The 26600-nt window shown below is 46.8% G+C and overlaps 1 protein-coding gene across 1 annotated transcript in view; it reads right to left on the bottom strand.

Moving 5' to 3' along the window:
• LOC149276685 (MAM domain-containing glycosylphosphatidylinositol anchor protein 1-like) overlaps positions 1–13969 on the bottom strand; it is a 127600-nt gene extending 113631 nt beyond the window's left edge. Inside the window, exons 1-2 of the mRNA XM_089503372.1 lie at positions 13895–13969; positions 13527–13791 (exon numbers count right to left, since the gene is read on the bottom strand). Coding sequence (XP_089359498.1) covers positions 13527–13791; positions 13895–13969 — 340 coding nt within the window. The remainder of the gene's footprint in view (positions 1–13526; positions 13792–13894) is intronic.
• Positions 13970–26600: the final 12631 nt, after the last annotated feature.

Genomic DNA, 26600 nt, shown 5'->3' with positions numbered 1-26600 from the left:
AGCATACTGAGCATGTGCACGATTCCGCACATGCTCAGTTTGCACGTATGAATAAATCCCGCCGTCTCGCATTTACTGTCCCTCTATGACGAAACGCAAGTAGAACTCGGCGGGAAGGAGTGGCACAATCAGGACTGTCTTGCGCAAAGTGGGACAGTTGGGAGGCACGAATTACTGTAATATCTCCAAAAAAGGAAAATCAGCAGAAACTTTGGGGGGGAAAAAACAAACTAATTTTTACTTTTGCATAAAACACCATATTTGTTATGGGCTAAAATCACATGAATATACAAATATGCTAATTGTCCACATTTACGCGAGACACCCGTTTAATTTATGAACTGTAAAATTTTAGATTTTGTCATAAAACTTTTAGAATGTTCATAAAATGTGTGTTTGGGGGGGTAGTGGATTAAGTAGAAAAAAATTTGTAACTGTGCCGCAGTTGCCATAGCGACCTGTGGAATGTTGCTGTGGATGGCTGCATTTTGGACTAGAATTGATCTGCATCCTGCTTAACCCGAAATATTTATTACACAAGAAACATCCAGATACAGACGAGGTTTACGATATAAACGGGAGGCGCAACAGGGGCAGCGGCCCACGGACATTACGAATAGGGTTGGAAAAGGAGGTCCCTGCACCAAAGAGCTTACAATCTAACAAGCTTTCCTTTGACGAAATCCTTTTTCTGCTCTTCGAGGCTTGTGTTAACTGTATACAGCGCTGGGGGGTTATATTACTGTATACAGCACTGGGGGGGTTATATTACTGTATACAGCGCTGGGGGTTATATTACTGTATACAGGGCTGGGGGTTATATTACTGTATACAGCGCTGGGGGGTTATATTACTGTATACAGCACTGGGGGGGTTATATTACTGTATACAGCACTGGGGGTTATTACTGTATACAGCGCTGGGGGGTTATATTACTGTATACAGCGCTGGGGGGTTATATTACTGTATACAGTGCTGGGGGTTATATTACTGTATACAGCGCTGGGGGGTATATTACTGTATACAGCGCTGGGGGGTTATATTACTGTATACAGCGCTGGGGGGTTATATTACTGTATACAGCGCTGGGGGGTTATATTACTGTATACAGCGCTGGGGGGTTATATTACTGTATACAGCGCTGGGGGGTATATTACTGTATACAGCGCTGGGGGGTTATATTACTGTATACAGCGCTGGGGGGTTATATTACTGTATACAGCGCTGGGGGTTATATTACTGTATACAGCGCTGGGGGTTATATTACTGTATACAGCACTGGGGGTTATATTACTGTATACAGCACTGGGGGTTATATTACTGTATACAGTGCTGGGGGTTATATTACTGTATACAGCGCTGGGGGGTTATATTACTGTATACAGCGCTGGGGGTTATATTACTGTATACAGCGCTGGGGGGTTATATTACTGTATACAGCGCTGGGGGGTTATATTACTGTATACAGTGCTGGGGGTTATATTACTGTATACAGCGCTGGGGGTTATATTACTGTATACAGCGCTGGGGGTTATGCTCACTAAGTGGCGTTGTATATTATGATATTAGATGTTATATCCGCAGGGTCTCGCGGTTTGCGTGCTGTTATTGATTAAATCCTCGCGTGTTTATAAAGCGCAGCCTCGTTTTCTATATAAGAGCGAAATAAAACGTAAAACGTGTAAATTCTGTGGTTTGGATACCAGCGATGCATATTTATGGAGAAAATGCGTTTTTCCATTAATTTAAATGAGTCCCAGTCTCAGCCCGTGAGAAAAGCATCGAGAGGCATGTTCTCCGTCTCCGAAACGCGTAATAATACCCCAGCGACGTGTAAACATTTAGCCAAATTCTGGTTTGAGTCTTTACAGCAGGAGAAACGGGAGACTAGACGGGGGCCGGACGGGGGCCGACCTGCCGCCAACGTGGAATTGGTGAAAAATAAAAGATTGTCGGAAGATTACAGGATTGGATGCCGGAAATGTTTTTGGAAAATGCATCGAATTAAACGGAAAGCACCAAATATCAATACTTATAATAAATATTGACTTTATGGTGCAAACAAGACAAACAAATTGCCCGAATTGTATCGATCGCGGCCCGAATTTGGTTTCATGGCCCTTCTAAAACTTAGATTATTTGCAAAACAATAAAATCACAACCATAACAATTCAACTCCCAGAACACCCCCCCCCCCCAAAAAAAACGACTGCCCACCAATCACATCCAAGCAGATGTTTAGCGAGTGTATTTCCTAATCACATCCAATTCCTCCCACTCCGTGTCTGATACGAGGAAAGCCTCGGGCTGACAGTAAGATATTTTATTGCCGCAGCAGAAGCTCATTACAGCCAGTCATGTGAGGACCTCTTTTGCAGCTCATAGGAAGTATGAACCAATGTAGTTCTAAAGCAAATAACGTAATAGCATCTTTGTGTCAAATAAGCAGAGGAAACATGAAATGATTGGATAAGAACTCCCTGTGGGCGTGGCTATAAATGCCTACGCAGCTATTTCGGTATGATATAATTCAGTGTAGGGGTCCATGTATGTAGCATTATAAGGGTTAAATTGACATTTTTAACCGCTGTTACCGTCGATTAGAAAAGGACCTTCCAGCCGCTGCTTGCAGTTTAATGTAAAAGGCCGGTGGGCGGGAATTTATATTCCATTCTAATCCAAATACAGATTCTGATGAATCCCTCCGACGAACCAGGAAACAATAAATATCAGGTTACGCATCTGTACTCTGTCCCCGCCCCCCACAAACCTGGCTTGGAGGAAACGGGGTTTTAAGTAACTTTCTATATTAGGGCTGTAGAACCCTGCGATACCCTCATGGCCAACAAACATTCTGACCTCCTAGAAAAGAGGGGCATCAGGGGAGGAGAGAGGGGCATCAGGGGAGGAAAGAGGGTCGTCAGGGTAGGAAAGTGGAAAATCACGGGGAAAAAAGAGGGACGCAGAGGGAAAGGGGGACAGAATATTTTGTGGGACACAGGAAAGAGACCTCCTCTTACTAAATATATATTAACTCATTATGCTTCTGTCATTTAACCCATGAGCTTCTTGCTTCCAGGGAAAGCAGGGTTAAAAGAATAAAGACGGGTTAAAACGTATAAGTTTTTATATATATATTTTTTTCCACATTTTTTGCATTCTGTATTTTTTGCGTATGTTTGCTGGATTCTTCCTGGGGAGGAATAACTCGTCAAAAATTATGGGAGAAAAAGTCGAGAGTTTTTTGGTTTTTTTTTTAAATTTTTTTTAAAGCTCCTTTTGACCGCTGTTTTTGTTTTCCCAAAAGTACCCAATAAACCTTAAAATAAGACTCATTCCCGGTAATAAAAATCCGCAGTAAATATAAAGTTGTACATTTTTATTCCTCCCCCGCCGGCGCTCATGAAAAATTCAAAAGGCGTTTGACCGGTTTTGCAAAAGAGCTGGATAAGAACCCATGGATCGGAGAGAAGAAGAATTCTGGACGGGACTCACGGCCGCAACCGTATCATTCATTCGCTTTGCCCCGCGAGGGCCTACGGCCGCTAATCAATTCATGAAAAAAGGTTCAAAGGAGGCACCTTCTCTGAGACGCCGGCCCCCGATAACCCGCATCTTATACCCATAACCAGCTTTAAAACGGATCGCACCAGTTTTTTGTTTTTTTTACTTTTATCGCCCTAATTCATAACCATCTGGGTGCGTTGTGAAAATTGTAGTTTCTATCATCTGATTGGCTGCCATCAAAAATCAGAATTTATTTGTAATTCTAGAAACCTAGAACCTGCCGGCAGTCTTAGATTCAGGAGCCGTATGTCTATCCCATGCATGTTTAATTCCCTCACTGTATTACCCTCTACCACTTCTGCTGGGAGGCTGTTCACCTTATCTACAACGCTCTCAGTAACACTTCCTTCCATTCCATCTCAGTCTCTGATCCTCTGGTGTTCCGGTCTCTTGTTGTAACTTTTCTCCTCCTTTGGAATAAATTCCCTCCTGTACTTTATTACATCTCTCCCCCCCCCCCATCCCCTCTCTTCCTCAGGGGACGAAACAGGCGCACCTGGGAAAGAAAGAAAGGTTTCAGGGGATAAAAGAGGGGCATCAAGGGAGGAGAGAGGGGTATTAGTTGAACCGGGCATTTCAGGGGAGGAGAGAGGGTGCATCAGGGGTTTAGGACACAAAGAGGGACTGGACATGCAAAACAGAGACACTTGGGAGGTGTGGAAAGGCAAAAAGTTTCCAGACAGCTGCCCCTTTTGCCCCGCATAAACAGACTAGATGTGGCCGGGATAGCAGAGAGCAGCCCCTCGCCGGCCCAGACCTGAAGCCAAGCTGTCTCCTAGGGGCCCGGGGCCACAAACAGCCGGTAGCAGCCGCCGTGGACAGAATGGAAATGAGGTAACCGTTTATCTCACACAGGGAGACAGCTAACAGAGGAGTGACACTCACAACTCCCAGCCGACAGGGCGAGGAAACACTGGGACCATTCCCCAAAACAACAGAATACAAATCCCACCCCCTGTGCTGCAACAGTCACACACATTTAACTGAGAGGGAGGTAGAGAAGTGGAACAGCCTCCCAGCAGAAGATGGGATGGGCATATGGCTCCCGAAGATAAGATGAGACCAGCTGGAGAAACGGGCGACTAGACGGGGGCCAAATGGGGGCCAAATGGGTTCTGGGTTCTTACGCCAATTTTGCTATTTCGTTATGGGTTGAAATTGTTAACAAAATCGGCAAATTGAGTTTGAATTAAAAGTCGTAGAAATTCTAATCCATAAATCTAATAATCATTTTCTGGGATTATTAATATTATTATATTTTTTTATTAGTATTATTATATTATTGTTTTATGATTATTATTATATTACTATTAAAATAATAATAATATAATACTAATAGTAATATAATAATAATAGTGATATATTATACTATTACTATTATTATGTTACTATTATTATATTTTTATTATCATATTACTATTATTATTATATATTTATATGATTATTATTATTATGACCTGAAGCCGCGCCAAATCCGTAGCACTTTTTTTTTATTATTGTCAATTTTAATGGATACAAAATCTCCTCCCCACGAAGGCGAAACGCGGAGGGACCCGGGCGACGTTTATTCCTCCCCATATCTGTCGCCGGCTGAAGTTTTGTTAAAACAACTTAAGGCAGAAAAAAAGGAAGCGCCCTGCGCTGAGAGCGACGGCGGAGAATTATTCATAGCGGAGGATCAGAGCGCGCTGAATATTTCATAAGCGCCGAGCAGCTGCCGCTCTCCGCTCGGCTGATTATCCAGAATAATATATTATTACCCCCCCTCTGTATATTACTGCCCCGTACCCCCCCTCTGTATATCACTGCCCCGTACCCCCCCTCTGTATATTACTGCCCCGTACCCCCCCTCTGTATATCACTGCCCCGTACCCCCCCTCTGTATATTACTGCCCCGTACCCCATCTGTATATCACTGCCCTGTACCCCCCCTCTGTATATTACTGACCCGTACCCCCTCTGTATATAACTGCCCCGTAGCCCCCCTCTGTATATTACTGACCCGTACCGCCTCTGTATATAACAGCCCTGTACCCCCTCTGTCTATTACTGCCCTGTACCCCCCTCCTCTGCATATTACTGCCCCGTACCCCCCTCTGTATATTACTGACCCGTACCCCCTCTGTATATAACTGCCCCGTACCCCCCCCTCTGTATATTACTGCCCTCAGATACTCCTCTGCATATTACTCAGTTACAGGAAGACAAGATGTCAAAACCACAGAATTCCCCCCAAAATGCCCAATAAATACATCCCCTTACAAAAAATTACTGCAGTTTTTCTGAAGTAATACTGCAGTTTTTTGGACATGAAAAAACTGCAATACTGCACATTTACTGCACTTTTTTTTTTTATATTGCAAACCTACAGTTGTGCTTCAATGTACTGCAGCTTTATTGCATTTGTACTTCCTTACAAAAATAACTGCAGTAAAACTGCAGTACAGTGAAGTACAAATGCAGTAAAACTGCAGTAATTTTTTTGTAAGGGTCATTTTTGTAAGTTGGTAAAGATGACATATTTATTGTTGAACTGAAGGAAAATAGATTGCAAGCTTTTGAGACGATCTAGGTATCGTCTTCAGGCACGCAGTATAGAGGTTTTGTGCAGGCAACAAAGTGGCTTCTAGATTGTAAGCTCTTGTCAACAGGTTTTGTAGTTCCAGATTGTTATGTGATGCTGCGTCCTGTTTGCTCGCTGTACAGCGCCGCAGAGTATGAGGGCGATATAAAAATCAGTACAATAACTCCCATCATCTCTGGCTGGCTGAGGCTGATGGGAATTGTAACGCAGAACCATCTGGAGGGCTGCTATTCTTGGAAAGTCTTGAGAACGGAAGGATGATTCTGATTGGATAAAAGGAGCGGCGAAGGTGATGAACAATATATTTAAACGAGAACAGACGCTTCATCAACATCTGCCCCCCGTGCAACACCCTGAGAATCTGCCCCTTCACCCCGAGACTGGGGCAACGACCTCTGAGACTCCGGGGCAAACACTGATTGTTCTCAGGTGCCTGACCCTGTTTAATATCTTTATGGTAGTTCTGGGCCAGGCCTCATTGGTTCCCCGCCCAGAGATATCTCAGCGAATCCGGACGCCGGGTCCCAGGACGCCCCCACCCTTCATTTTCCATTTTTGGAGAGGTACGGCGTTGTTTCTGACTTGGCATGAAAAGGGTTAAATCTACCCCCTCTGTGACAGCCCCCTGCTTGTTAACAGCTTCTCGCGGCCCGCGGGGTTAACACCCTGATGTCTGATAGCAGACGGGCCAATTAACTCTGCATTCATCCAATCACACCTTCTGTATACACACTAACAACCCTAACTGTCCCGATTCAGTTCAACCAGTCCCTGGATCTCTCTCTCTTTCCTCCCCCCCGATTCCCCCCCTCTCCTCCCCTGATGCCCCCTCTCTCCCCCCTGATGCCCCCCTCTTTTCTAGGAGGTCAGAATGTTTGCTGGGTATGAGGGGATCGCAGGGTTCTACTGCCCTAAAAGCCCCGATAATGTGTATAGAAACAGCAGGAAACGGCTTTATAAATTAAACGGGGTAAATAAACCCCATATACCCCGCGACACGTCCTTTTCGGCAGTTTAAATTATCAGGAAGTAGCAATAATACCAAGTAGCCTTTTTTTATTTACATCGATTTTTGTAGTCAGTTTTACAGCTTTTGTGACTCAGAGAGGGTGGTAGATAAGTGGAGCAGCCTCCCAGCAGAGGTGGTAGAGGGTAATACAGTGAGGGGATTAAACATGCATGGGGTAGACATACGGCTCCGGAATCTAAGACGAGACCAACGACTGATTAAGGTTTGAGTCGTTACAGCAGGAGAAACGGGCGACAAGACGGGGGCCGGATGGGGCCGATCTGCCAGGGGGGTTCTGGGTTTCTATGCCCCGGCTCTGGGTGCTGAACATCAGGATTTGTAAATTTAGGACGCTCCAGGCGGAGAGACGTTGTCCAAATTCATCCAGACAAGAAGCCGTTGCCATAGTAAACATGGCTGACACACAACGCAACGCTGTAAAGATTTACACAATAAAAATACACATTCCGGGCCGGAGTCACATGATTGTACGTTTCTCAATCTCGAGTCCCGCTGAGAGCGTCGGAGGATTAAGATTCGCCTCAGAGATTTTCTTATAACGACAACAAATTTACAAGTTTCAGCCTTTTGTGTTTATTCTGATTTTTAACTGCAAAGAAAGACGTTCTTTATATAAGAGCCCTCTGAGACGCGCGTCACCCAACCCTGTATAATAACTACCCGACCATGTATACAGTAATAACCCCAGCTCTGTATACAGTAATATAACCCCCAGCGCTGTATACAGTAATATAACTCCCAGCGCTGTATACAGTAATATAACCCCCCCAGCGCTGTATACAGTAATATAACCCCCAGTGCTGTATACAGTAATATAACCCCCCAGTGCTGTATACAGTAATATAACCCCCAGCGCTGTATACAGTAATATAACCCCCAGCGCTGTATACAGTAATATAACCCCCAGCACTGTATACAGTAATATAACCCCCAGCGCTGTATACAGTAATATAACCCCCAGCGCTGTATACAGTAATATAACCCCCCAGTGCTGTATACAGTAATATAACCCCCAGCGCTGTATACAGTAATATAACCCCCAGCGCTGTATACAGTAATAACCCCCAGTGCTGTATACAGTAATATAACCCCCAGTGCTGTATACAGTAATATAACCCCCAGCGCTGTATACTGTAATATAACCCCCAGCGCTGTATACAGTAATATAACCCCCCAGCGCTGTATACAGTAATATAACCCCCAGCGCTGTATACAGTAATATAACCCCCCAGCGCTGTATACAGTAATATAACCCCCAGCGCTGTATACAGTAATATAACCCCAGCGCTGTATACAGTAATATAACCCCCAGCACTGTGTACAGTAATATAACCCCCAGCGCTGTATACAGTAATATAACCCCCCAGCGCTGTATACAGTAATATAACCCCCCAGCGCTGTATACAGTAATATAACCCCCAGCGCTGTATACAGTAATATAACCCCCAGTGCTGTATACAGTAATATAACCCCCAGCGCTGTATACAGTAATATAACCCCCAGCGCTGTATACAGTAATAACCCCCAGTGCTGTATACAGTAATATAACCCCCAGTGCTGTATACAGTAATATAACCCCCAGCGCTGTATACTGTAATATAACCCCCAGCGCTGTATACAGTAATATAACCCCCCAGCGCTGTATACAGTAATATAACCCCCAGCGCTGTATACAGTAATATAACCCCCCAGCGCTGTATACAGTAATATAACCCCCAGCGCTGTATACTGTAATATAACCCCCCAGTGCTGTATACAGTAATATAACCCCCAGCGCTGTATACAGTAATATAACCCCCAGCGCTGTATACAGTAATATAACCCCCCAGCGCTGTATACAGTAATATAACCCCCAGCGCTGTATACTGTAATATAACCCCCCAGTGCTGTATACAGTAATATAACCCCCAGCGCTGTATACAGTAATATAACCCCCAGCGCTGTATACTGTAATATAACCCCCCAGTGCTGTATACAGTAATAAGCTGCCATTTCTGTCAGTCATGTGATATTTTGAGCGACTTTCCCGGCTCAAACCCCACACTGAGCTGATGCTTTATGGCGATGCTAATGAAGTCCGTTACTCCATAGACTGTCATTAGCCAGAGAGTCTACCTGGTGATTAAGGCCGAGCCATTCTATTGTTCCCCACAGGCAGTATAATAAGGAGTCGGGGGGTTTAGTAGATCGGGGATCAGATAACAGAGCGAGAATCATACAAACGGCTGATATGCAGCTGCCTAAAAACATTATATTTTGGGGCAAAAACTAAAACTGGGGTAAAAAAACAAGCAAAATATTTAGGAAAATGGTGGGAGGTCAGCTTTAAATACACACGTTGATGATTTGCATGAAAATACCCAGAATCCTCAACTTTAAGCCAGCTTATTTTAAAATGTTGTCGAAGGGAACATTTATAGAAAGGAAACGTCAAAAAAAAGAACGGCCCGTTATTTATGGAGAGCAGATGGAAAATATGATTGGAAAATAAAAAGTCAAAAAGAAACATTTATGACATCAAAGGGTTTTGTTTCTGCATTAATTTGACGGCCTCTAAAATCCGCCTGTCTGCGGCCGCCGCTCGTCTGGTTATTTCAATACATTTCTGTCTCTTGTGTTGACGGATTTCGGCGTTTCTACATATTTATTCACTTTTGTTGCTTTATGGGATTTCTGATGTAACTTTAAATCCGCAGCCCCGCTCCTGCATATGTATGAAACACGTTATGTGAGGTCAGCGATATTGCAGGGAATGCGGTGGATCGGGAAGCGAAGCCGAGGACGGGAGATGCAGAGAAACGAGAGACGAGACGAAGCAGACGCAGACCGGCAGTGTACTCTCAACCGGGTCTCGGGGGGCAGTTCCTGGGGGAGATCCCTTTTGGGCAATTAGGCACCACTTACACTTCAGCCAGTTGGGGCAGTGTTACAGGGTCACCGTACCCAAGGCTGGGTCCCCCTGTTTGAGGGCTGAGGAATCACCAGTCAGTCCCTCATACGGATCGCACTCAGCTATCCACGGATCATCCAGACCACCATTCGTAGCAAACCAAGAAGAACTCTCTTTATTACAAACACACAGAATTTATATACAATCTCAATGCAATGTGTACCGAACCCAACCCCCAATCCCATCACTCCCATCCCATCACAAATCCCATCAGTATACAGGGGATGTATCAGGTGAGGGGATTACAGAATACAATGGGTTCCCCCACCTGTGTTATCCCCCCTGTAGTGCGGGTGCCGTCTGGGCAGACAGGGCTGTGTTGGCTGATTAAGAGCCCCAGCCAGATTATAGGATCGTCTCTTTGAAGGCTGGGGCTGAAGCCACATCAGTCTCTGGGCCGGTTACACAATAAACACAATATAATATATTACCGGGTCACGGGATACGGAACCGGACACAAAAGTGCTCCGTGACCCGGCTAAATTTCATATGACACATGAGCCAGCTAGCCTGGCCCTGTCACAGGGGGGGTCAGAGATCTCACTTGTAACTGTCCCAAATACTTGTGCCTAACAACTCCCAGCTGTACCGGCATCGCGGTGCTTAACAGTGTAGACAATGGCCACGGCGTTAAGAGGGGGCTGGGACCCTGCCCTGGGTCAGCCCCTAAAGAGCCGTTCCACCTAGACGACCTTTAAAATATCCCCCGACGCGTTCTGCATCACGTGGAGAGAAGTAAAAGAAAGCTGCGTGTCTTTGTGCTTTCTCTTTAATGCCCCCTGTCTCCTAAAAACTGTGCTGAAAGGTTGATTGAAATACTACAGCTGCCTAGAAACAGAGTCCTCCCCTATGTATTACATCACAGCAGAGTGACCACCTAGAGTAACGCCCACCTGCCATTTCATCCGTACGCCGGGGAAACAACAAAGCTTTACAGATCCTCGTTTGCACAGCGAGGGCCGGCGAGTGTAATTGAGTGACGTGTCATAGGTGCGATGAGAATGTGAAGGTAACGCCCGAATGCCATAAGCATCACTTCTGGTATGGTGGGCGGATAGCCCCTCCCTGGTCATGCCTGTTCCTTGATATGGTCCCACCCACCTCTGCTTCTAGCCCCACCCCTATTCATGTTGGGACGGGCATCTCTCCCTGCTTGCACTTCTGATCCTCTAGGGGCAGTATTGGGCTGAGACCCCGCTCTTCACCACCCAGAGGGGTTCCTTCCTGCACGGGACTCCACTTATTGTATGATGCTCACAATTTTTCTGGATCAGATGGATTTGCCAGACAGCGGAGAGAATTAGATTATAATTTTCAGTACAAAGAAAATCAGATTATACAAAATCCTAAATCCTCTACGAGTGCAGTGATTACCGGGGGGGGGGGGGGGGGATATAAAATCACAAAATCCTCACAAATCCCCCAAATCTGTACGTTCCCGGCTCGTGTCCTTAATTCAGAGGACAGTAAAGCCTCCAAAGACACAAATAGGTAGTGGAGGGTTCTAATCAGCGTGATGTCACTGCACGACATCACAGCTCAAATCAACCAGATCGGCCCCATCCGGCCCCCGTCTAGCTGCCTGCTTCTCCTGCTGTAACGACTCAAACCTTAATCAGTCGTTGGTCTCGTCTTAGATTCAGGAGCCGTATGTCTATCCCATGCATGTTTAATACTCTCATTGTATTACCCTCTACCACTTCTGCTGGGAGGCTGTTCCACTTATCCACCACCCTCTCGGTAAAGTAACACTTTTTTACATTATGGAATCACTGTGTCTGGCGGACGCCCGATGCCCATTGCTCTGCAAACCATTGAAAGTGCAGTCAGAATGTTTGCCCCAGACTATAAAACAGTCCTGATATACCTAAAATAACACATTTCTAGGGAGAAAAAACCCCAAAAAGTAAACTCCAGCTTAGTGGTTCTTGCATGAGAAACTCTCCAGGGTTAACCAACTCACCAGATTTTCTCATTAACATATGGATTTAGGTGTAAATGTAGCTGCATCAACCTGGCAATTAATATGTTAAACAGTCAATTATTCTGGCGCTGAACGGGTAAAACAGAACCCAAAGAGCAATAAACGTCTCACACGTTTTAATATTTACATAATAACCGCCAATCTCGGGAACAAAGCGGAAAAAAACGGCGCACCAAAGCTTTCAAGTGAAAAATTGCAATTAATTTAAAATTCTGATAAGAAAAAAACAAAAACAGCTAAAAAACCGCAGTTTTTGTTGTGATATTTTTAGGAGTGCATAAGTGGAACAAAATGTGAATACTCTCTGTGTGATGTCATGGCGCTTGTGATGACTACTTCCTGTAAAGATGCAGGTGTCAGGCTGCAGAGACTTCTTTTGAAAAATCAGAATTTTTGGCAGGGTGGAAATGTTTTTTCTGATGTTTACAAGACGGACTAACCCCCCCCCCCCATGAGGGGTGACTGACTGGAGCGCAATCCCAGGGAAAGGACCTCCTCCATTATAAGGGAGATGAAAGCTAAGGAGGATATCAATAATCTGGTACACAGCACGAATTTCAATGACATCACAATTTTTTAGACTTCAGATTTTCATTTTAACGAAATGTGCCAATTTTGTTAATTCATGCAAATCTCCGAGAATGAGGAGGGATCGCCAACCAAACAAATGAAACTCTCATTCATGCGCTCTCACGCTCTCATTCACACTCTCAGTGTCTTTCTACTTTCTCCGCCGATCGCTTCCGTGTCCCCGGCTCCTTTCTTGCAACTCCTCTTCTTCTCTTGCCTCTTCTTGTTCTTCTTTCTTCGTCTGCCTCTGCTTTGTTAACTTGGCCTCCTGGAGTGCTTCTGCAAAAGGGGCGGAGTCTCCACACACACCCCGCCCCTGAGAAGTGCTAAGAAAGCGGGGAGAAGTGACTGAAGAAAGAAGAACAACAAGAGGTAAGAGAGGAAAAGGAACTCTGGGAAAGGGCAGGGAGACGGAAGCAGTCGCTGGAGAAGGTAGGGAGACGTAGAGAGTATGAGAAAGCGCGAGTGAGAGTGAGTGACATCGAATGTTCTTTCCAAATGGGAAGACCCCTCCGAATTTCATCCGAAAGGAGAGAAAACGAAACTCGTTCTCCGAAAACGAATGGCCAAAAAACGCATCAAAAAATTGTCTGAATCATTTTTGCTCAACGTGATAAAAGTCTAGTATTTTTGTTATTTTCTATTTTTATTTTTTAACCTTTTATATAAATTTGCAATTAAATCTAAAAGTACAATAGCCTGCGATGTAACGGTCGGTGCATAGATTGCAACACAGCGAGCGAGACTTAAGTATGCGGCAGGGCGTACGCAGGCGACATGACATCATCAAAATGGACGGCGTTTTCTGTTATTTCATTTTACTCAATAAAAACATTATTACCAAAAAGCGAAAAACTTTTGCCCTCCTTTATTCTCCGATCCTCGCCGTCAGACTCTTCATTAACTTGTTGTGGTCCAAACGCGGCCGCGCGGCTTTCTCTTCCGCTTGACATATGAAGCCGGTGATGGGGAAAACCGCGACAGCCGCTGAGAGACATCTGCCGGTCCGCAGAGCCGAGATCCTCGCTCTCCACCGAGCCGCTCCAGATGGAGCCCGAGTCACCGGCTGGCACCGAGGGGTCTGCGTCTGCCAGGCTGCGGCCCGTCTATAGCGAACGGCAGCTTTGTAGACACATAGACAGCCATTAAAATGCGTTCGAAACCGGCACGGCCCGAAAACCGGACGTATCTGTGCATTTCTATAATTACCAAATGTCTCTCTGCTGAAGGATCAGTCCCGAGAGCAGGACTAGCGTCCCGCTGCACAGCACGGTAGACACACATCGCGACATTTGGCTATGTGTGACATCACGGCTCTGTCTGCTGATTGCGTCAGAATAATTGTAACTATTGTGTCATGAGCCTTCTGTTAATAGTCCCAATCAGCGTGATGTCACTGCATGACATCACTGTACAGCTCGTCAGTGCTAAAATGTCAGCGTGTAATATCAGACGTGTAATAATTTACTGCAGCTGGAGTAGGTGAAGTCCAGGACTCGCTGGTCTCTATTACAGTTTATTTCTCTAAAAAACACTATCGCCATGTGCTCGATATGTAGGGGACGGCGGGCGGGGGCGGGGTCTAGTTGGGGGACCTACAACATACTTTTGGTGCAGGGCCCTCGATGGCGTTAATCTGACCCTAACGAGAAACCTCATTATTATCGCTGTTTAAAGTCCAATCCCTTCCCAAAAACTACTCTTTTCTCGTTTAAAATGTCACCTCCCTCAAGAATTATTCAGGGAATGCTTAATTGTCATGTGACACAAAAGCAGGTTCTGATAGGCTATTGACATAGAACAACAACAACAAAAAAGCGCTTTTTTGTGCCTTTACCCAAATTCTTCTTTTTTCTAAATGACTCAACAGCTCTCCATGTGTCAAAAGGTCTGGGTAAAGCCCTCAGCCACGCCTCTTCATTAATTTGGGGTCTCATCTCATCGGAGGGGTACGGGGCCTTGGCACGTGCCCCTAGGCAAAAATCCGGGCGGCTTTAAGCTCTGACGTCACGGTGGTGCATGCGCGAGTGCGTAGCTGGGCTCAGCAAACGCATCATGCAGTGGAGCAGTGATCTGGCGCAGTGCATGCATTCCAGTGGGCTGTGGGTTAGAAGGGGAATTTATGAGATCATCGTTAATTGTGTTCACCTTTCATATCCCCCGGGTTTCCTCTATAACATCAGTCGCTGCTCCTGTATCCTTGGATATTCTGCCCACAGGAGCGTCAGCTCTTGCGCTGTTTTGAGCGACGAGCGGAATTCAGTTCCGAGGGTCACCCTACGTCAGATAAACTGCGTGGAATGCGGCGGCGGCGGATACTGCGCTCAATACTGCGAGTGTTCCGGCCACTGACTGCGCGATGACCGCAGCGTCCACCGGTGATTACAGAACCATTTCTAACGGGTAATTTCACCTCCACCACTCAATAGCATCCCCTTAAAACCGAGCGCCCCCCCCTCCGAGGGCCGGAACCTTCCGCTCATTCGTTGTCTCACGGGGTAGAGTTGTCCGCTAGCGATAATATCGATCTCTCGCGAGTGACGCTAAAACACTCCAGCCACGCAGACGGATAGAAATGATAGAATCAGTGAGTGGCAGATCCAGAGCCTGACCTCGGGAGGGGGCACTCGCACTAACACACACACATCCAGAAACTTACACTAACACAACCGGACAATAACACACACATCCACACAACTGGACACCAACACACACCCACTTACACCAACACACACTTACACTAACACCAACACATATGCACACAGGAACTCATCACAAACGCACATGTGCACAATAACACATCCAACCGGACACTGACTCATACTTACACATCTAGACATTAAACACTAACACACACATCCAGACGCTACCACGACCGGACACTCATATAAACACAGGTGCACTAACACAACTAGACACTCAGACTAACAAAAATATACACACACTAACATAACCCCACACACACCAACATACCCCCACACACACTAACATACCCCCACACACACTAACATACCCACACACACTAACATACCCCCACACACACTACCATACCCCCACACACACTAACATACCCACACACACTAACATACCCCCACACACACTAACATACCCCCACACACACTAACATACCCACACACACTAACATACCCCCACACACACTAACATACCCCCACACACACTAACATACCCCCACACACACTAACATACCCACACACACTAACATACCCCACACACACTAACATACCCCCTGTTACAGGGTCACCGTACCCAAGGCTGGGTCCCCCTGTTTGAGGGCTGAGGAATCACCAGTCAGTCCCTCATACGGATCGCACTCAGCTATCCACGGATCATCCAGACCACCATTCGTAGCAAACCAAGAAGAACTCTCTTTATTACAAACACACAGAACTTTATACAATCTCAATGCAATGTGTACCGAACCCCCAATCCCATCAGCCACATCCCATCACAAATCCCATCAGTATACAGGGGATGTATCAGGTGAGGGGATTACAGAATACAATGGGTTCCCCCACCTGTGTTATCCCCCCTGTAGTGCGGGGGCCGTCTGGGCAGACAGGGCTGTGCTGGCTGATTAAGAGCCCCAGCCAGATTATAGGATCGTCTCTTTGAAGGCTGGGGCTGAATCCACATCAGTCTCTGGGCCGGTTACACAATAAACACAATATAATATATTACCGGGTCACAGTATACAGAACCGGACACAAAAGTGCTCCGTGACCCGGCTAAACTTCATATGACACATGAGCCAGCTAGCCTGGCCCTGTCACAGATCTCCCCCTTGACCAACGGTCCGGCAGACCAGGCAGATCCACACGGGTCTGCTGCAGGTGCAGGCCTTAGTTCATGGCGCCCTTTGTCAGAAGCATCCAGAGAAGGTGGGCCAGGGCCCTGGTTGCCCAAAAGGATAGTCAGTAGTCCTCTTTGAATTGGAGGACGGTCCCAGCTCAGCCGGGGGCACATGGCTATCCCCCTCACCGGGGTAACAGGGGCACGTGGAGACTCTTGCTCCCTAGTCTTGGGAACTGAGTCTGGGGCAGCTGCCAGGCCAGGGCGGTTGCATGGAAGGAAAGCCCTGCTGATCGGGCCGGGGGCACTCGGGGAACCAGGGAAACACGTAGAGGTAGTAAGCGAGGCCTCTACCGGGACACTGGAGTGACCTAGGGGACACTCTGGGACAGGAACAGGTGCCCTTACAGGGTTATTGGGCGAGCTAAGCAGCTCTGCGGGGTACTCAGGGGACCCAGGGGAATACTCCGGGGCAGGGACAGGTGCCAATACTGGACCACCGGGAGGGTTAAGCAGACCCTCGATCTTCCTCTCTGGGACAGGTGCCTCTGCCTGGGCACGGGGAGAGTCAGAGGAACACTCTGGGACAGTGACCTGGGTTTCTAGGAGGACACTTGGGGAACCAGGGATCACTTCGGAGAACACAGGGATAGGAACCAGGGCCTGCGCCAGGCTACTGAGAGGACCCAGGGAACTCGGCAGCCCCTCTGGCGTCCTCGCTAGGTTAGGGAATGGTGCCTCTACCGGGTCACTGGGGACTTCAGTGGGAACCTCTGGGGCAGTGACCCGGGCTTCTACGGGCATAGATAAGGGTTTGGTGAGGGGGATTGTGCCACTTACTCGGGCGGTGGGGAGAGTCATCTCTTCTGCCGGAGTAGAGCAGCCAGGGTTGTTGGTGAGGACTTGGGTCGGAGCTTTTGGCTTCCTCCTCCGCTTCTTCTTGCTGGCGAGGACCTCGGTTCTTCTCGCCAGGGCAGGGGCCGCAGAGTAGGTGAAGAGGACCTCAGTCCCACTCCCGCAAGTTGTAGTACCATGCTCCCAGTCTCCTTGTAACTCCTGGAGCTCCACTCTCCGCAGCAATTCTTTATAGTCCCTCTCGAGCTGCCATTCCTCTTGGACCAGGCAATCCATAACAGCCTCCAGCTCGGGGGGAATAGCATAAACCAGGACTTCTGCACGGTTGTCCCAGATTGTATCCCTGCGGTACTGGCAGGGGCTTCCGAAGGACGAGTCAAATTGGAAGGCATCATATATCAGTCCTGGGTCGACGGGGCTATACAGCATCAGAGGGTCGCTGTGGTCTTCACCTGCTAACTGCTGGGAGAATCCCTGGTAGCGGCTCTGGAGGTCGAGCTCTGCATATATGAGACCCCTCAATTCGTCTTCCCACTCCGGCAACGGGTTCTCCCCCAGGAGTGGAACTCGTATATCCCACATTGTCCAGTACTGTGCCCAGTACGTTTCAAAGTGGGGATGGGAGAAATCATCCCTCCAGTCTGCAGGCGCAGACTCTAACTGCCATTGCTGGTGTTCCAGCTCACACACCTCGGCTGTAACCCGGTCTGTCTCATCCTCTGGTTCTCGGAAGGGTTGGATATCCTGGTATGATATTTTGGGGGTCTGTTCCCCTAGTCTGGGAGATACAGACCCACTCTGGCTCAGTTCCCGGTGACACATTTTAATCACCGCCGTCACTTGCTCCGATGTAGCCCCTCCTGGGTACAGGGATAAGTGCCATAGAATGTTCTTTTGTAGAGCACTCAGTCCGAGGCTCTCCTCTGGGGCATCCTGGTGCCGGTCCATCTCTCTGCAGTCCGCAATCAGAGTAGCCTTTCCTTTGCTACAAACCTCCAGGAGCTCTCTCGGTGTCTCTCGTCTGCAATCCCAGTTGGTGGTTTGGATTTCACCCAAGTCGTGGGATTCTTCCCACCGCTGCCAACCAATGTTACAGGGTCACCGTACCCAAGGCTGGGTCCCCCTGTTTGAGGGCTGAGGAATCACCAGTCAGTCCCTCATACGGATCGCACTCAGCTATCCACGGATCATCCAGACCACCATTCGTAGCAAACCAAGAAGAACTCTCTTTATTACAAACACACAGAACTTTATACAATCTCAATGCAATGAGTACCGAACCCAACCCCCAATCCCATCAGCCACATCCCATCACAAATCCCATCAGTATACAGGGGATGTATCAGGTGAGGGGATTACAGAATACAATGGGTTCCCCACCTGTGTTATCCCCCCTGTAGTGCGGGTGCCGTCTGGGCAGTCAGGGCTGTGCTGGCTGATTAAGAGCCCCAGCCAGATTATAGGATCGTCTCTTTGAAGGCTGGGGCTGAATCCACATCAGTCTCTGGGCCGGTTACACAATAAACACAATATAATATATTACCGGGTCACGGTATACAGAACCGAACACAAAAGTGCTCCGTGACCCGGCTAAACTTCATATGACACATGAGCCAGCTAGCCTGGCCCTGTCACACCCATACACACTAACATACCCCCACACACACTAAAAGATCCCACACACACTAACAGACCCCACACACACTAACATACCCCACACACTAACATACCCCCACACACACTAACATAGCCCCACACACACTAACATACCCCACACACACTAACAGACCCCACACACACTAATATAGCCCCACACACACCAAAAGACCCCACACACACTAACATACCCCCACACACTAACATAGCCCCACACACACCAAAAGACCCCACACACACTAACATAGCCCCACACACACTAACATACCCCACACACTAACATAGCCCCACACACACTAACAGACCCCACACACACTAACATACCCACACACACTAACATACCCACACACACTAACATACCCACACACACTAACATACCCCCACACACTAACATACCCCACACACACTAACATAGCCCCACACACACCAAAAGACCCCACACACACTAACATACCCCACACACTAACATACCCCCACACACACTAACATACCCCCACACACACTAACATAGCCCCACACACACTAACATACCCCACACACTAACATACCCCCACACACACTAACAGACCCCACACACACTAACATACCCACACACACACTAACATACCCCCACACACACTAACATAGCCCCACACACACCAAAAGACCCCACACACACTAACATACCCCCACACACACTAACATACCCCCACACACTAACATACCCCACACACACTAACATAGCCCCACACACACCAAAAGACCCCACACACACTAACATACCCCACACACTAACATACCCCCACACACACTAACAGACCCCACACACACTAACATACCCACACACACACTAACATACCCCCACACACACTAACATAGCCCCACACACACCAAAAGACCCCACACACACTAACATACCCCCACACACACTAACATACCCCCACACACTAACATACCCCACACACACTAACATAGCCCCACACACACCAAAAGACCCCACACACACTAACATACCCCACACACTAACATACCCCCACACACACTAACATACCCCCACACACACTAACATACCCCCACACACACTAACATACCCCACACACTAACATACCCCCACACACACTAACAGACCCCACACACACTAACATACCCACACACACACTAACATACCCCCACACACACTAACATAGCCCCACACACACCAAAAGACCCCACACACACCCATTCAGATGAGATATTACTCCTCGCCCCACGACAGAACGCGGGCTCCCCGAGAACCCGCCAGCCTCCCCCGTATCCACGCAGATCTCCGGCAATTACATCCCTGCAATAATCACAGGGGGTCTTCTCCAGGCATCGGCCCCCCACACTTCATTTTATCTTCTTCGGAAACAAATACATTCTCAAAAAAAAACATAAGCAGCCAATCAGTGGCAAGAATCCCCGGACTACGAAGGAGGTGGGAAGCTGCAGCTTCTCCTTAAGGTAAGTATCTTCATATACATCGTTTAGGGGACTCATTGGGCACCATACATAACGGCCAATGGAATTAATGTGTGCCAAGAACGTGAAAAATGGATAACATTCTAATAAACATAAAACGACAACGAGTGATAAACACGGAAACAAAATTTGCCGGCAGATACGGGAGCGGTTACTCCGTTCCCCCGTCTGGTTAAGCGATATACCTGCTGCTCCTGCGCGGTTTTGTTCTGCGGGTAAATAATGGAGATGATCTAAATAGTTATTTAATAGAAACTAATTTTTTAGAGAGTATAATAGGACCTGGTGGCCCCCGCGCCCCGGGCTCTGCTGAATTCCATAAACACAGAGAAAATATTTTCTTTTTCCGCTGAATGGAAAGAATTTCCGACCTGTTAGAAATCCATCGCGAGGTTAATAGAACCGCAAGGACGCGATACGGGGCTCACGCTGGCGGCACTTTATACGACGAGCGGAAAGGACTTTAACTATTCGGCTGCCAAAAAACAAACAAACAAATGATCACTAAAAAGAACCTGATGGCCGAAATATAAAAGGGGAGTAATACAATATAATATAAATATATTAATAAAATAATAATATAATATAAATATATTAATAAAATAAAAAAATAACAATGAAATAAAAAATAATAGCGAATAAAAATGATAATAATAGTATAAAAAATAAATATTTTGGCACATGTGACTAATGCTGCCCATCCAAATGTTTGATTTTTATTGAAACGGTGTAAATAAAACACATTATTCTTCTATAATGTCACAAATACACAAATACCCAGCGATAGGATATAAAGGGAATGCACCGTCCCGCAATATTCTATATCTGTCGGGAGATATAACGCTACCCGGGCTGAGCGGCTGCCATTCACTAATTGGAGGTATTTTGTTTTCCTCGTTACTCTCTGCCTTCTGTTCTCTGCTCTCCGTGAGATTTCCTCGCAGTTCCTGCCTTCGCTTCCCAAAGAATGTCTTTTGGTTATTTGCATCTCACCCGTGGCCACCGCGTTAGCGATGAGAGAACCGTATGATAATTTAACCTTTGATTGCAGGGCCGGCTACAGCGCATTGTGGGGATGAGTAACTCTGTGACGCTCACAGCCAAAATAATACATGAGAACGAGACTAACGTGACAACGACACAAAATACTACATATTTATCACCAAAACCCATAAGGACTTCCAATGTAACCAAACCACCCGACTCCTTATCATGCATGTTGGAAACAATAGAATGGCTCGGTCTTATCACCCAGTCAGACACTCTGACTAATGAAAGTCTATGGAGCAACAGACCATCAACTGTGGTGTTTACTGTATACAGCACTGGGGGTTATATTACTGTATACAGCACTGGGGGGGTTATATTACTGTATACAGCACTGGGGGTTATATTACTGTATACAGCGCTGGGGGGTTATATTACTGTATACAGCGCTGGGGGGTATATTACTGTATACAGCGCTGGGGGGGTTATATTACTGTATACAGCGCTGGGGGGTTATATTACTGTATACAGCGCTGGGGGTTATATTACTGTATACAGTGCTGGGGGGTTATATTACTGTACACAGCGCTGGGGGGTTATATTACTGTACACAGCGCTGGGGGTTATATTACTGTATACAGTGCTGGGGGGTTATATTACTGTACACAGCGCTGGGGGGTTATATTACTGTATACAGCGCTGGGGGGGGTTATATTACTGTATACAGCGCTGGGGGGTTATATTACTGTATACAGCGCAGGGGTTATATTACTGTATACAGCACTGGGGGGTTATATTACTGTATACAGCGCTGGGGGGGTTATATTACTGTATACAGTGCTGGGGGTTATATTACTGTATACAGCGCTGGGGTTATATTACTGTATACAGCGCTGGGGGTTATATTACTGTATACAGCGCTGGGGGTTATTATTGTATACAGCGCTGGGGGTTATATTACTGTATACAGCGCTGGGGGTTATATTACTGTATACAGCGCTGGGGGGTTATATTACTGTATACAGCACTGGGGGTTATATTACTGTACACAGCGCTGGGGGTTTATATTACTGTATACAGCGCAGGGGGTTATATTACTGTATACAGCGCTGGGGGTTATATTACTGTATACAGCGCTGGGGTTATATTACTGTATACAGCACTGGGGGGTTATATTACTGTATACAGCGCTGGGGGTTATATTACTGTATACAGCGCTGGGGTTATATTACTGTATACAGCGCTGGGGGTTATATTACTGTATACAGCGCTGGGGGGTTATATTACTGTATACAGCGCTGGGGGTTATATTACTGTATACAGCGCTGGGGGTTATATTACTGTATACAGTGCTGGGGGTTATATTACTGTATACAGTGCTGGGGGTTATATTACTGTATACAGCGCTGGGGTTATATTACTGTATACAGCGCTGGGGGTTATATTACTGTATACAGCGCTGGGGGTTATATTACTGTATACAGCGCTGGGGGTTATATTACTGTATACAGCGCTGGGGGGTTATATTACTGTATACAGCGCTGGGGAGTTATATTACTGTATACAGCGCTGGGGGTTATATTACTGTATACAGCACTGGGGGGTTATATTACTGTATACAGCGCTGGGGGTTATATTACTGTATACAGCGCTGGGGGTTATATTACTGTATACAGCGCTGGGGGTTATATTACTGTATACAGCGCTGGGGGTTATATTACTGTATACAGCGCTGGGGGTTATATTACTGTATACAGAGCTGGGGGGTTATATTACTGTATACAGCGCTGGGGGGTTATATTACTGTATACAGCGCTGGGGGGTTATATTACTGTATACAGCGCTGGGGGTTATATTACTGTATATACAGTGCTGGGGGTTATATTACTGTATACAGTGCTGGGGGTATATTACTGTATACAGCGCTGGGGGGTTATATTACTGTATACAGCGCTGGGGGTTATATTACTGTATACAGCGCTGGGGGGTTATATTACTGTATACAGCGCTGGGGGTTATATTACTGTATACAGCGCTGGGGGGGTTATATTACTGTATACAGCGCTGGGGGTTATATTACTGTATACAGCGCTGGGGGGGTTATATTACTGTATACAGCGCTGGGGGTTATATTACTGTATACAGCGCTGGGGGTTATATTACTGTATACAGCGCTGGGGGTTATATTACTGTATACAGCGCTGGGGGTTATATTACTGTATACAGCGCTGGGGTTATATTACTGTATACAGCGCTGGGGGTTATATTACTGTATACAGCGCTGGGGGGGGTTATATTACTGTATACAGCGCTGGGGGTTATATTATTTATGCACAAGAGATTCAGGTGTTTTAGAATTAAATGCCCCCCGAGAAGCAGCAGAAAAGGTTCCGTCGGGGGTTTGGTTGCTACATATTTTTAAGTATTTTAAGATTCTTTTTATTGTAGATTTGAAAAGAAATCACCCGCTGAGCACCGGAATCCCGAGTCCTCACTGGGTAGAGATTTGCACAACTGGCAGGCGCTGAATTTATATCCCGAGTGCCCACAGGGATGGGACTGAGAATGCAGATTCTGATCCAAGGCCTGTGAAATAGACCATTCTTCCTCAGGACATTTTATTAAAGTCTGGGGGCCGCAGTCCGCCCCTCAACAGGGTACAAACTCCTGCCAACGGTGGTGAGTATATCGCAAACCCCTTTGCCCCTCTCTCCTCCGCTGATGCCCCTCTCCCCCCTCTCTCCTCCCCGATGCCCCTCTCCCCCCCCTCTCTCCTCCCCGATGCCCCTCTCTCCTCCCCTGATCCCCTCTTTTCTAGGAGGTCAGAATGTTTGCTGGGTATGAGGGGATCGCAGGGTTCTACGGCCCTAAAAGCCCCGATAATGTGTATAGAAACAGCAGGAAACGGCTTTATAGATTAAACGGGTAAATAAACCCCATTATTCTTCTAAATGCACAAATAGCCCCGCCCCAGCGCCTCCTCTAACCCCACCCCCTAAAAAAACCAAAGCTGCCCCGTTCTGGGCATCTCTGATGATGGGATGATCACTCGAGCGCTCTTCACCATCACGCCCGTTCCCGACTCACACAAGCTGGATTTTTCTTCCCTCGTATTTTATCCGGGGTTTAGAAATGTCCGATGCGCCCTCATTTACGCCCCTCCGGGTTCCCGTCCGGACGCTAATATATTCGGCAGAGCCGAGGCGCCGTACATCTCCGGCCGTGACAGCTGATTACTGCCCATTTCAGCCCAAACTGTTTAATAAAAGATCGAGTCTCGTTAGTATTCCGCGTGCGCGGCTCGCTGCCGCCTGACGAAGCCCGTTCTGGTTCAGGAGATGAATGCTCTCCCCTGTGTCAGCTCAGGGGTTAACCAGCAGAGGTGGCTTTAATAATTTAGAGCAGCTCCTGGAAAGCGAGAAAGAAAGAAACGCGCGGCAAGAAAACCGAAAAACCCCCACAAACAATAATGACAGTCTTTATGGGGAGGAAAAACAAAAAATTCGGGCCCCGTTACCCGTTCCTCCGGGGCTCCTGACCAGTAAATGAAAGTTACCCCACTATGATATTCTGCCACACACCAGGGCAAATAGATCCCCCAATCAGAGCAATACAAAAATAGTATTTGATAGCATATCGGCCCCCGGCGGCCCCCGTCTAGTCGCCCGTTTCTCCTGCTGTAAAGACTCAAACCTTAATCGGTCGTTGGTCTCGTCTTAGATTCAGGAGCCGTATGTCTGTCCCATGCATGTTTAATCCCTCACTGTATTACCCTCTACCACTTCTGTTGGGAGGCTGTTCCACTTATCCACCACCCTCTCAGTAAAACTTCCTTCCATCCCATCTCAGTCTCTGACCCTCTGGTGTTAGATTCCGCTCTCTCGCTGTAACGTTTCTCCTCCTTCGTCCCGGACTCGCTCTCTGTACGAAAGGCCGTTATTTCAGACAGTAGTAGTTGTATCCGGTGCCGCGCGGTGAGTCGCCTGTTTGTCTGCTGCTGCGCGGAGTAGATTTTTTGGAATTGTTTAGCATTTTTATACATTTATATATGAGGTTTTTCTACGTTTTCGCTGACGCTTTATTTTGTTGACTTTATTTACATCGATCAATACTGCGTTACAATGAATTCTGTACACAAAATATACCGAATAAAACAATACCTGCCAAGTGGCCAAGTCCCTCCTTGGTACCCTAATCCCTGATACCCCTCTCTTACCCCAGCTTGATGCCCCTCTTTTATAAATACAAGTTAAATATTAAAATATCTTAAAGAGACAGTCAAGCTTTTTTTTTTTTTTTCTTGTATAGAAGAAGAAAAACAACTTGGCTAGATAGGTGGAGCAGCCTCCTAGCAGAAGTGGTAGAGGGTAATACAGTGAGGGAGTGTAAACATGCATGGGATAGACATACGGCTCCTGAATCTAAGACGAGACCAAGGACTGTCCCTTGAAAACCAGGACTGTTGGGAGTTATGGGAATGTAAGCAGGCATCGTGAGAGCAGGTGAAATCTGGAATTTTTAAGAATTTCAATTTTCTGATATTTTATGATTTTCTGATATTTTAGGTGATTTTTAACCCTTGCAGTGATTCACTACACGTCTGGCGTTATAACGCCGTAGTATCCGCCGTTAGAAACCCGCGGACGTTGAGTAATAGCTGCAATAAGTCTCCCCCTTTGGGGGTTTATAAAGTTATTAGATTTGCTTCTTATCCTGCATTTTTTAGTAAATCCATACCGCACTATTGATTTTTTCTTCCGCCCCATCCGTGTATTTGCATTTCCCTTTAAGTGGACGGAATGAGGAGGCGCCGGTTCCAGGGTTCCAGGAGGAGGCTGAAATTACTTTATTTACACCAAAAAAAAAAATGGGATATCTTTCATGCGTAAAAAAGCGAGATATTTTCCTTCCCATGAGTGTTGGAATATGACATCATCGTTAACCCATCGTTGGCGAGCGATACACATAACGATGGTCTGTTTTGAAGCTTCTAAATTGAATCATTCTGTGCCAGGCCATGGGGAGGGGGATACATAGGTGCCAACAGTCCCGGATTTGCTGCCTTCCATGCCCTGGGTGACGTTCCCAGCTCTTACACATAATGTGATGTCACGTAGTTTAGATTTTT

Source organism: Sceloporus occidentalis, unplaced genomic scaffold (assembly GCF_023333645.1).
Source record: "Sceloporus occidentalis isolate IW3139 unplaced genomic scaffold, rSceOcc1.0.p SCAF_231, whole genome shotgun sequence".
Classification (NCBI taxonomy): Eukaryota; Metazoa; Chordata; class Lepidosauria; order Squamata; family Phrynosomatidae; genus Sceloporus; species Sceloporus occidentalis.
Note: the sequence above shows the minus strand (reverse complement) of the source record. Positions and strands in the feature narration are given on the sequence as shown.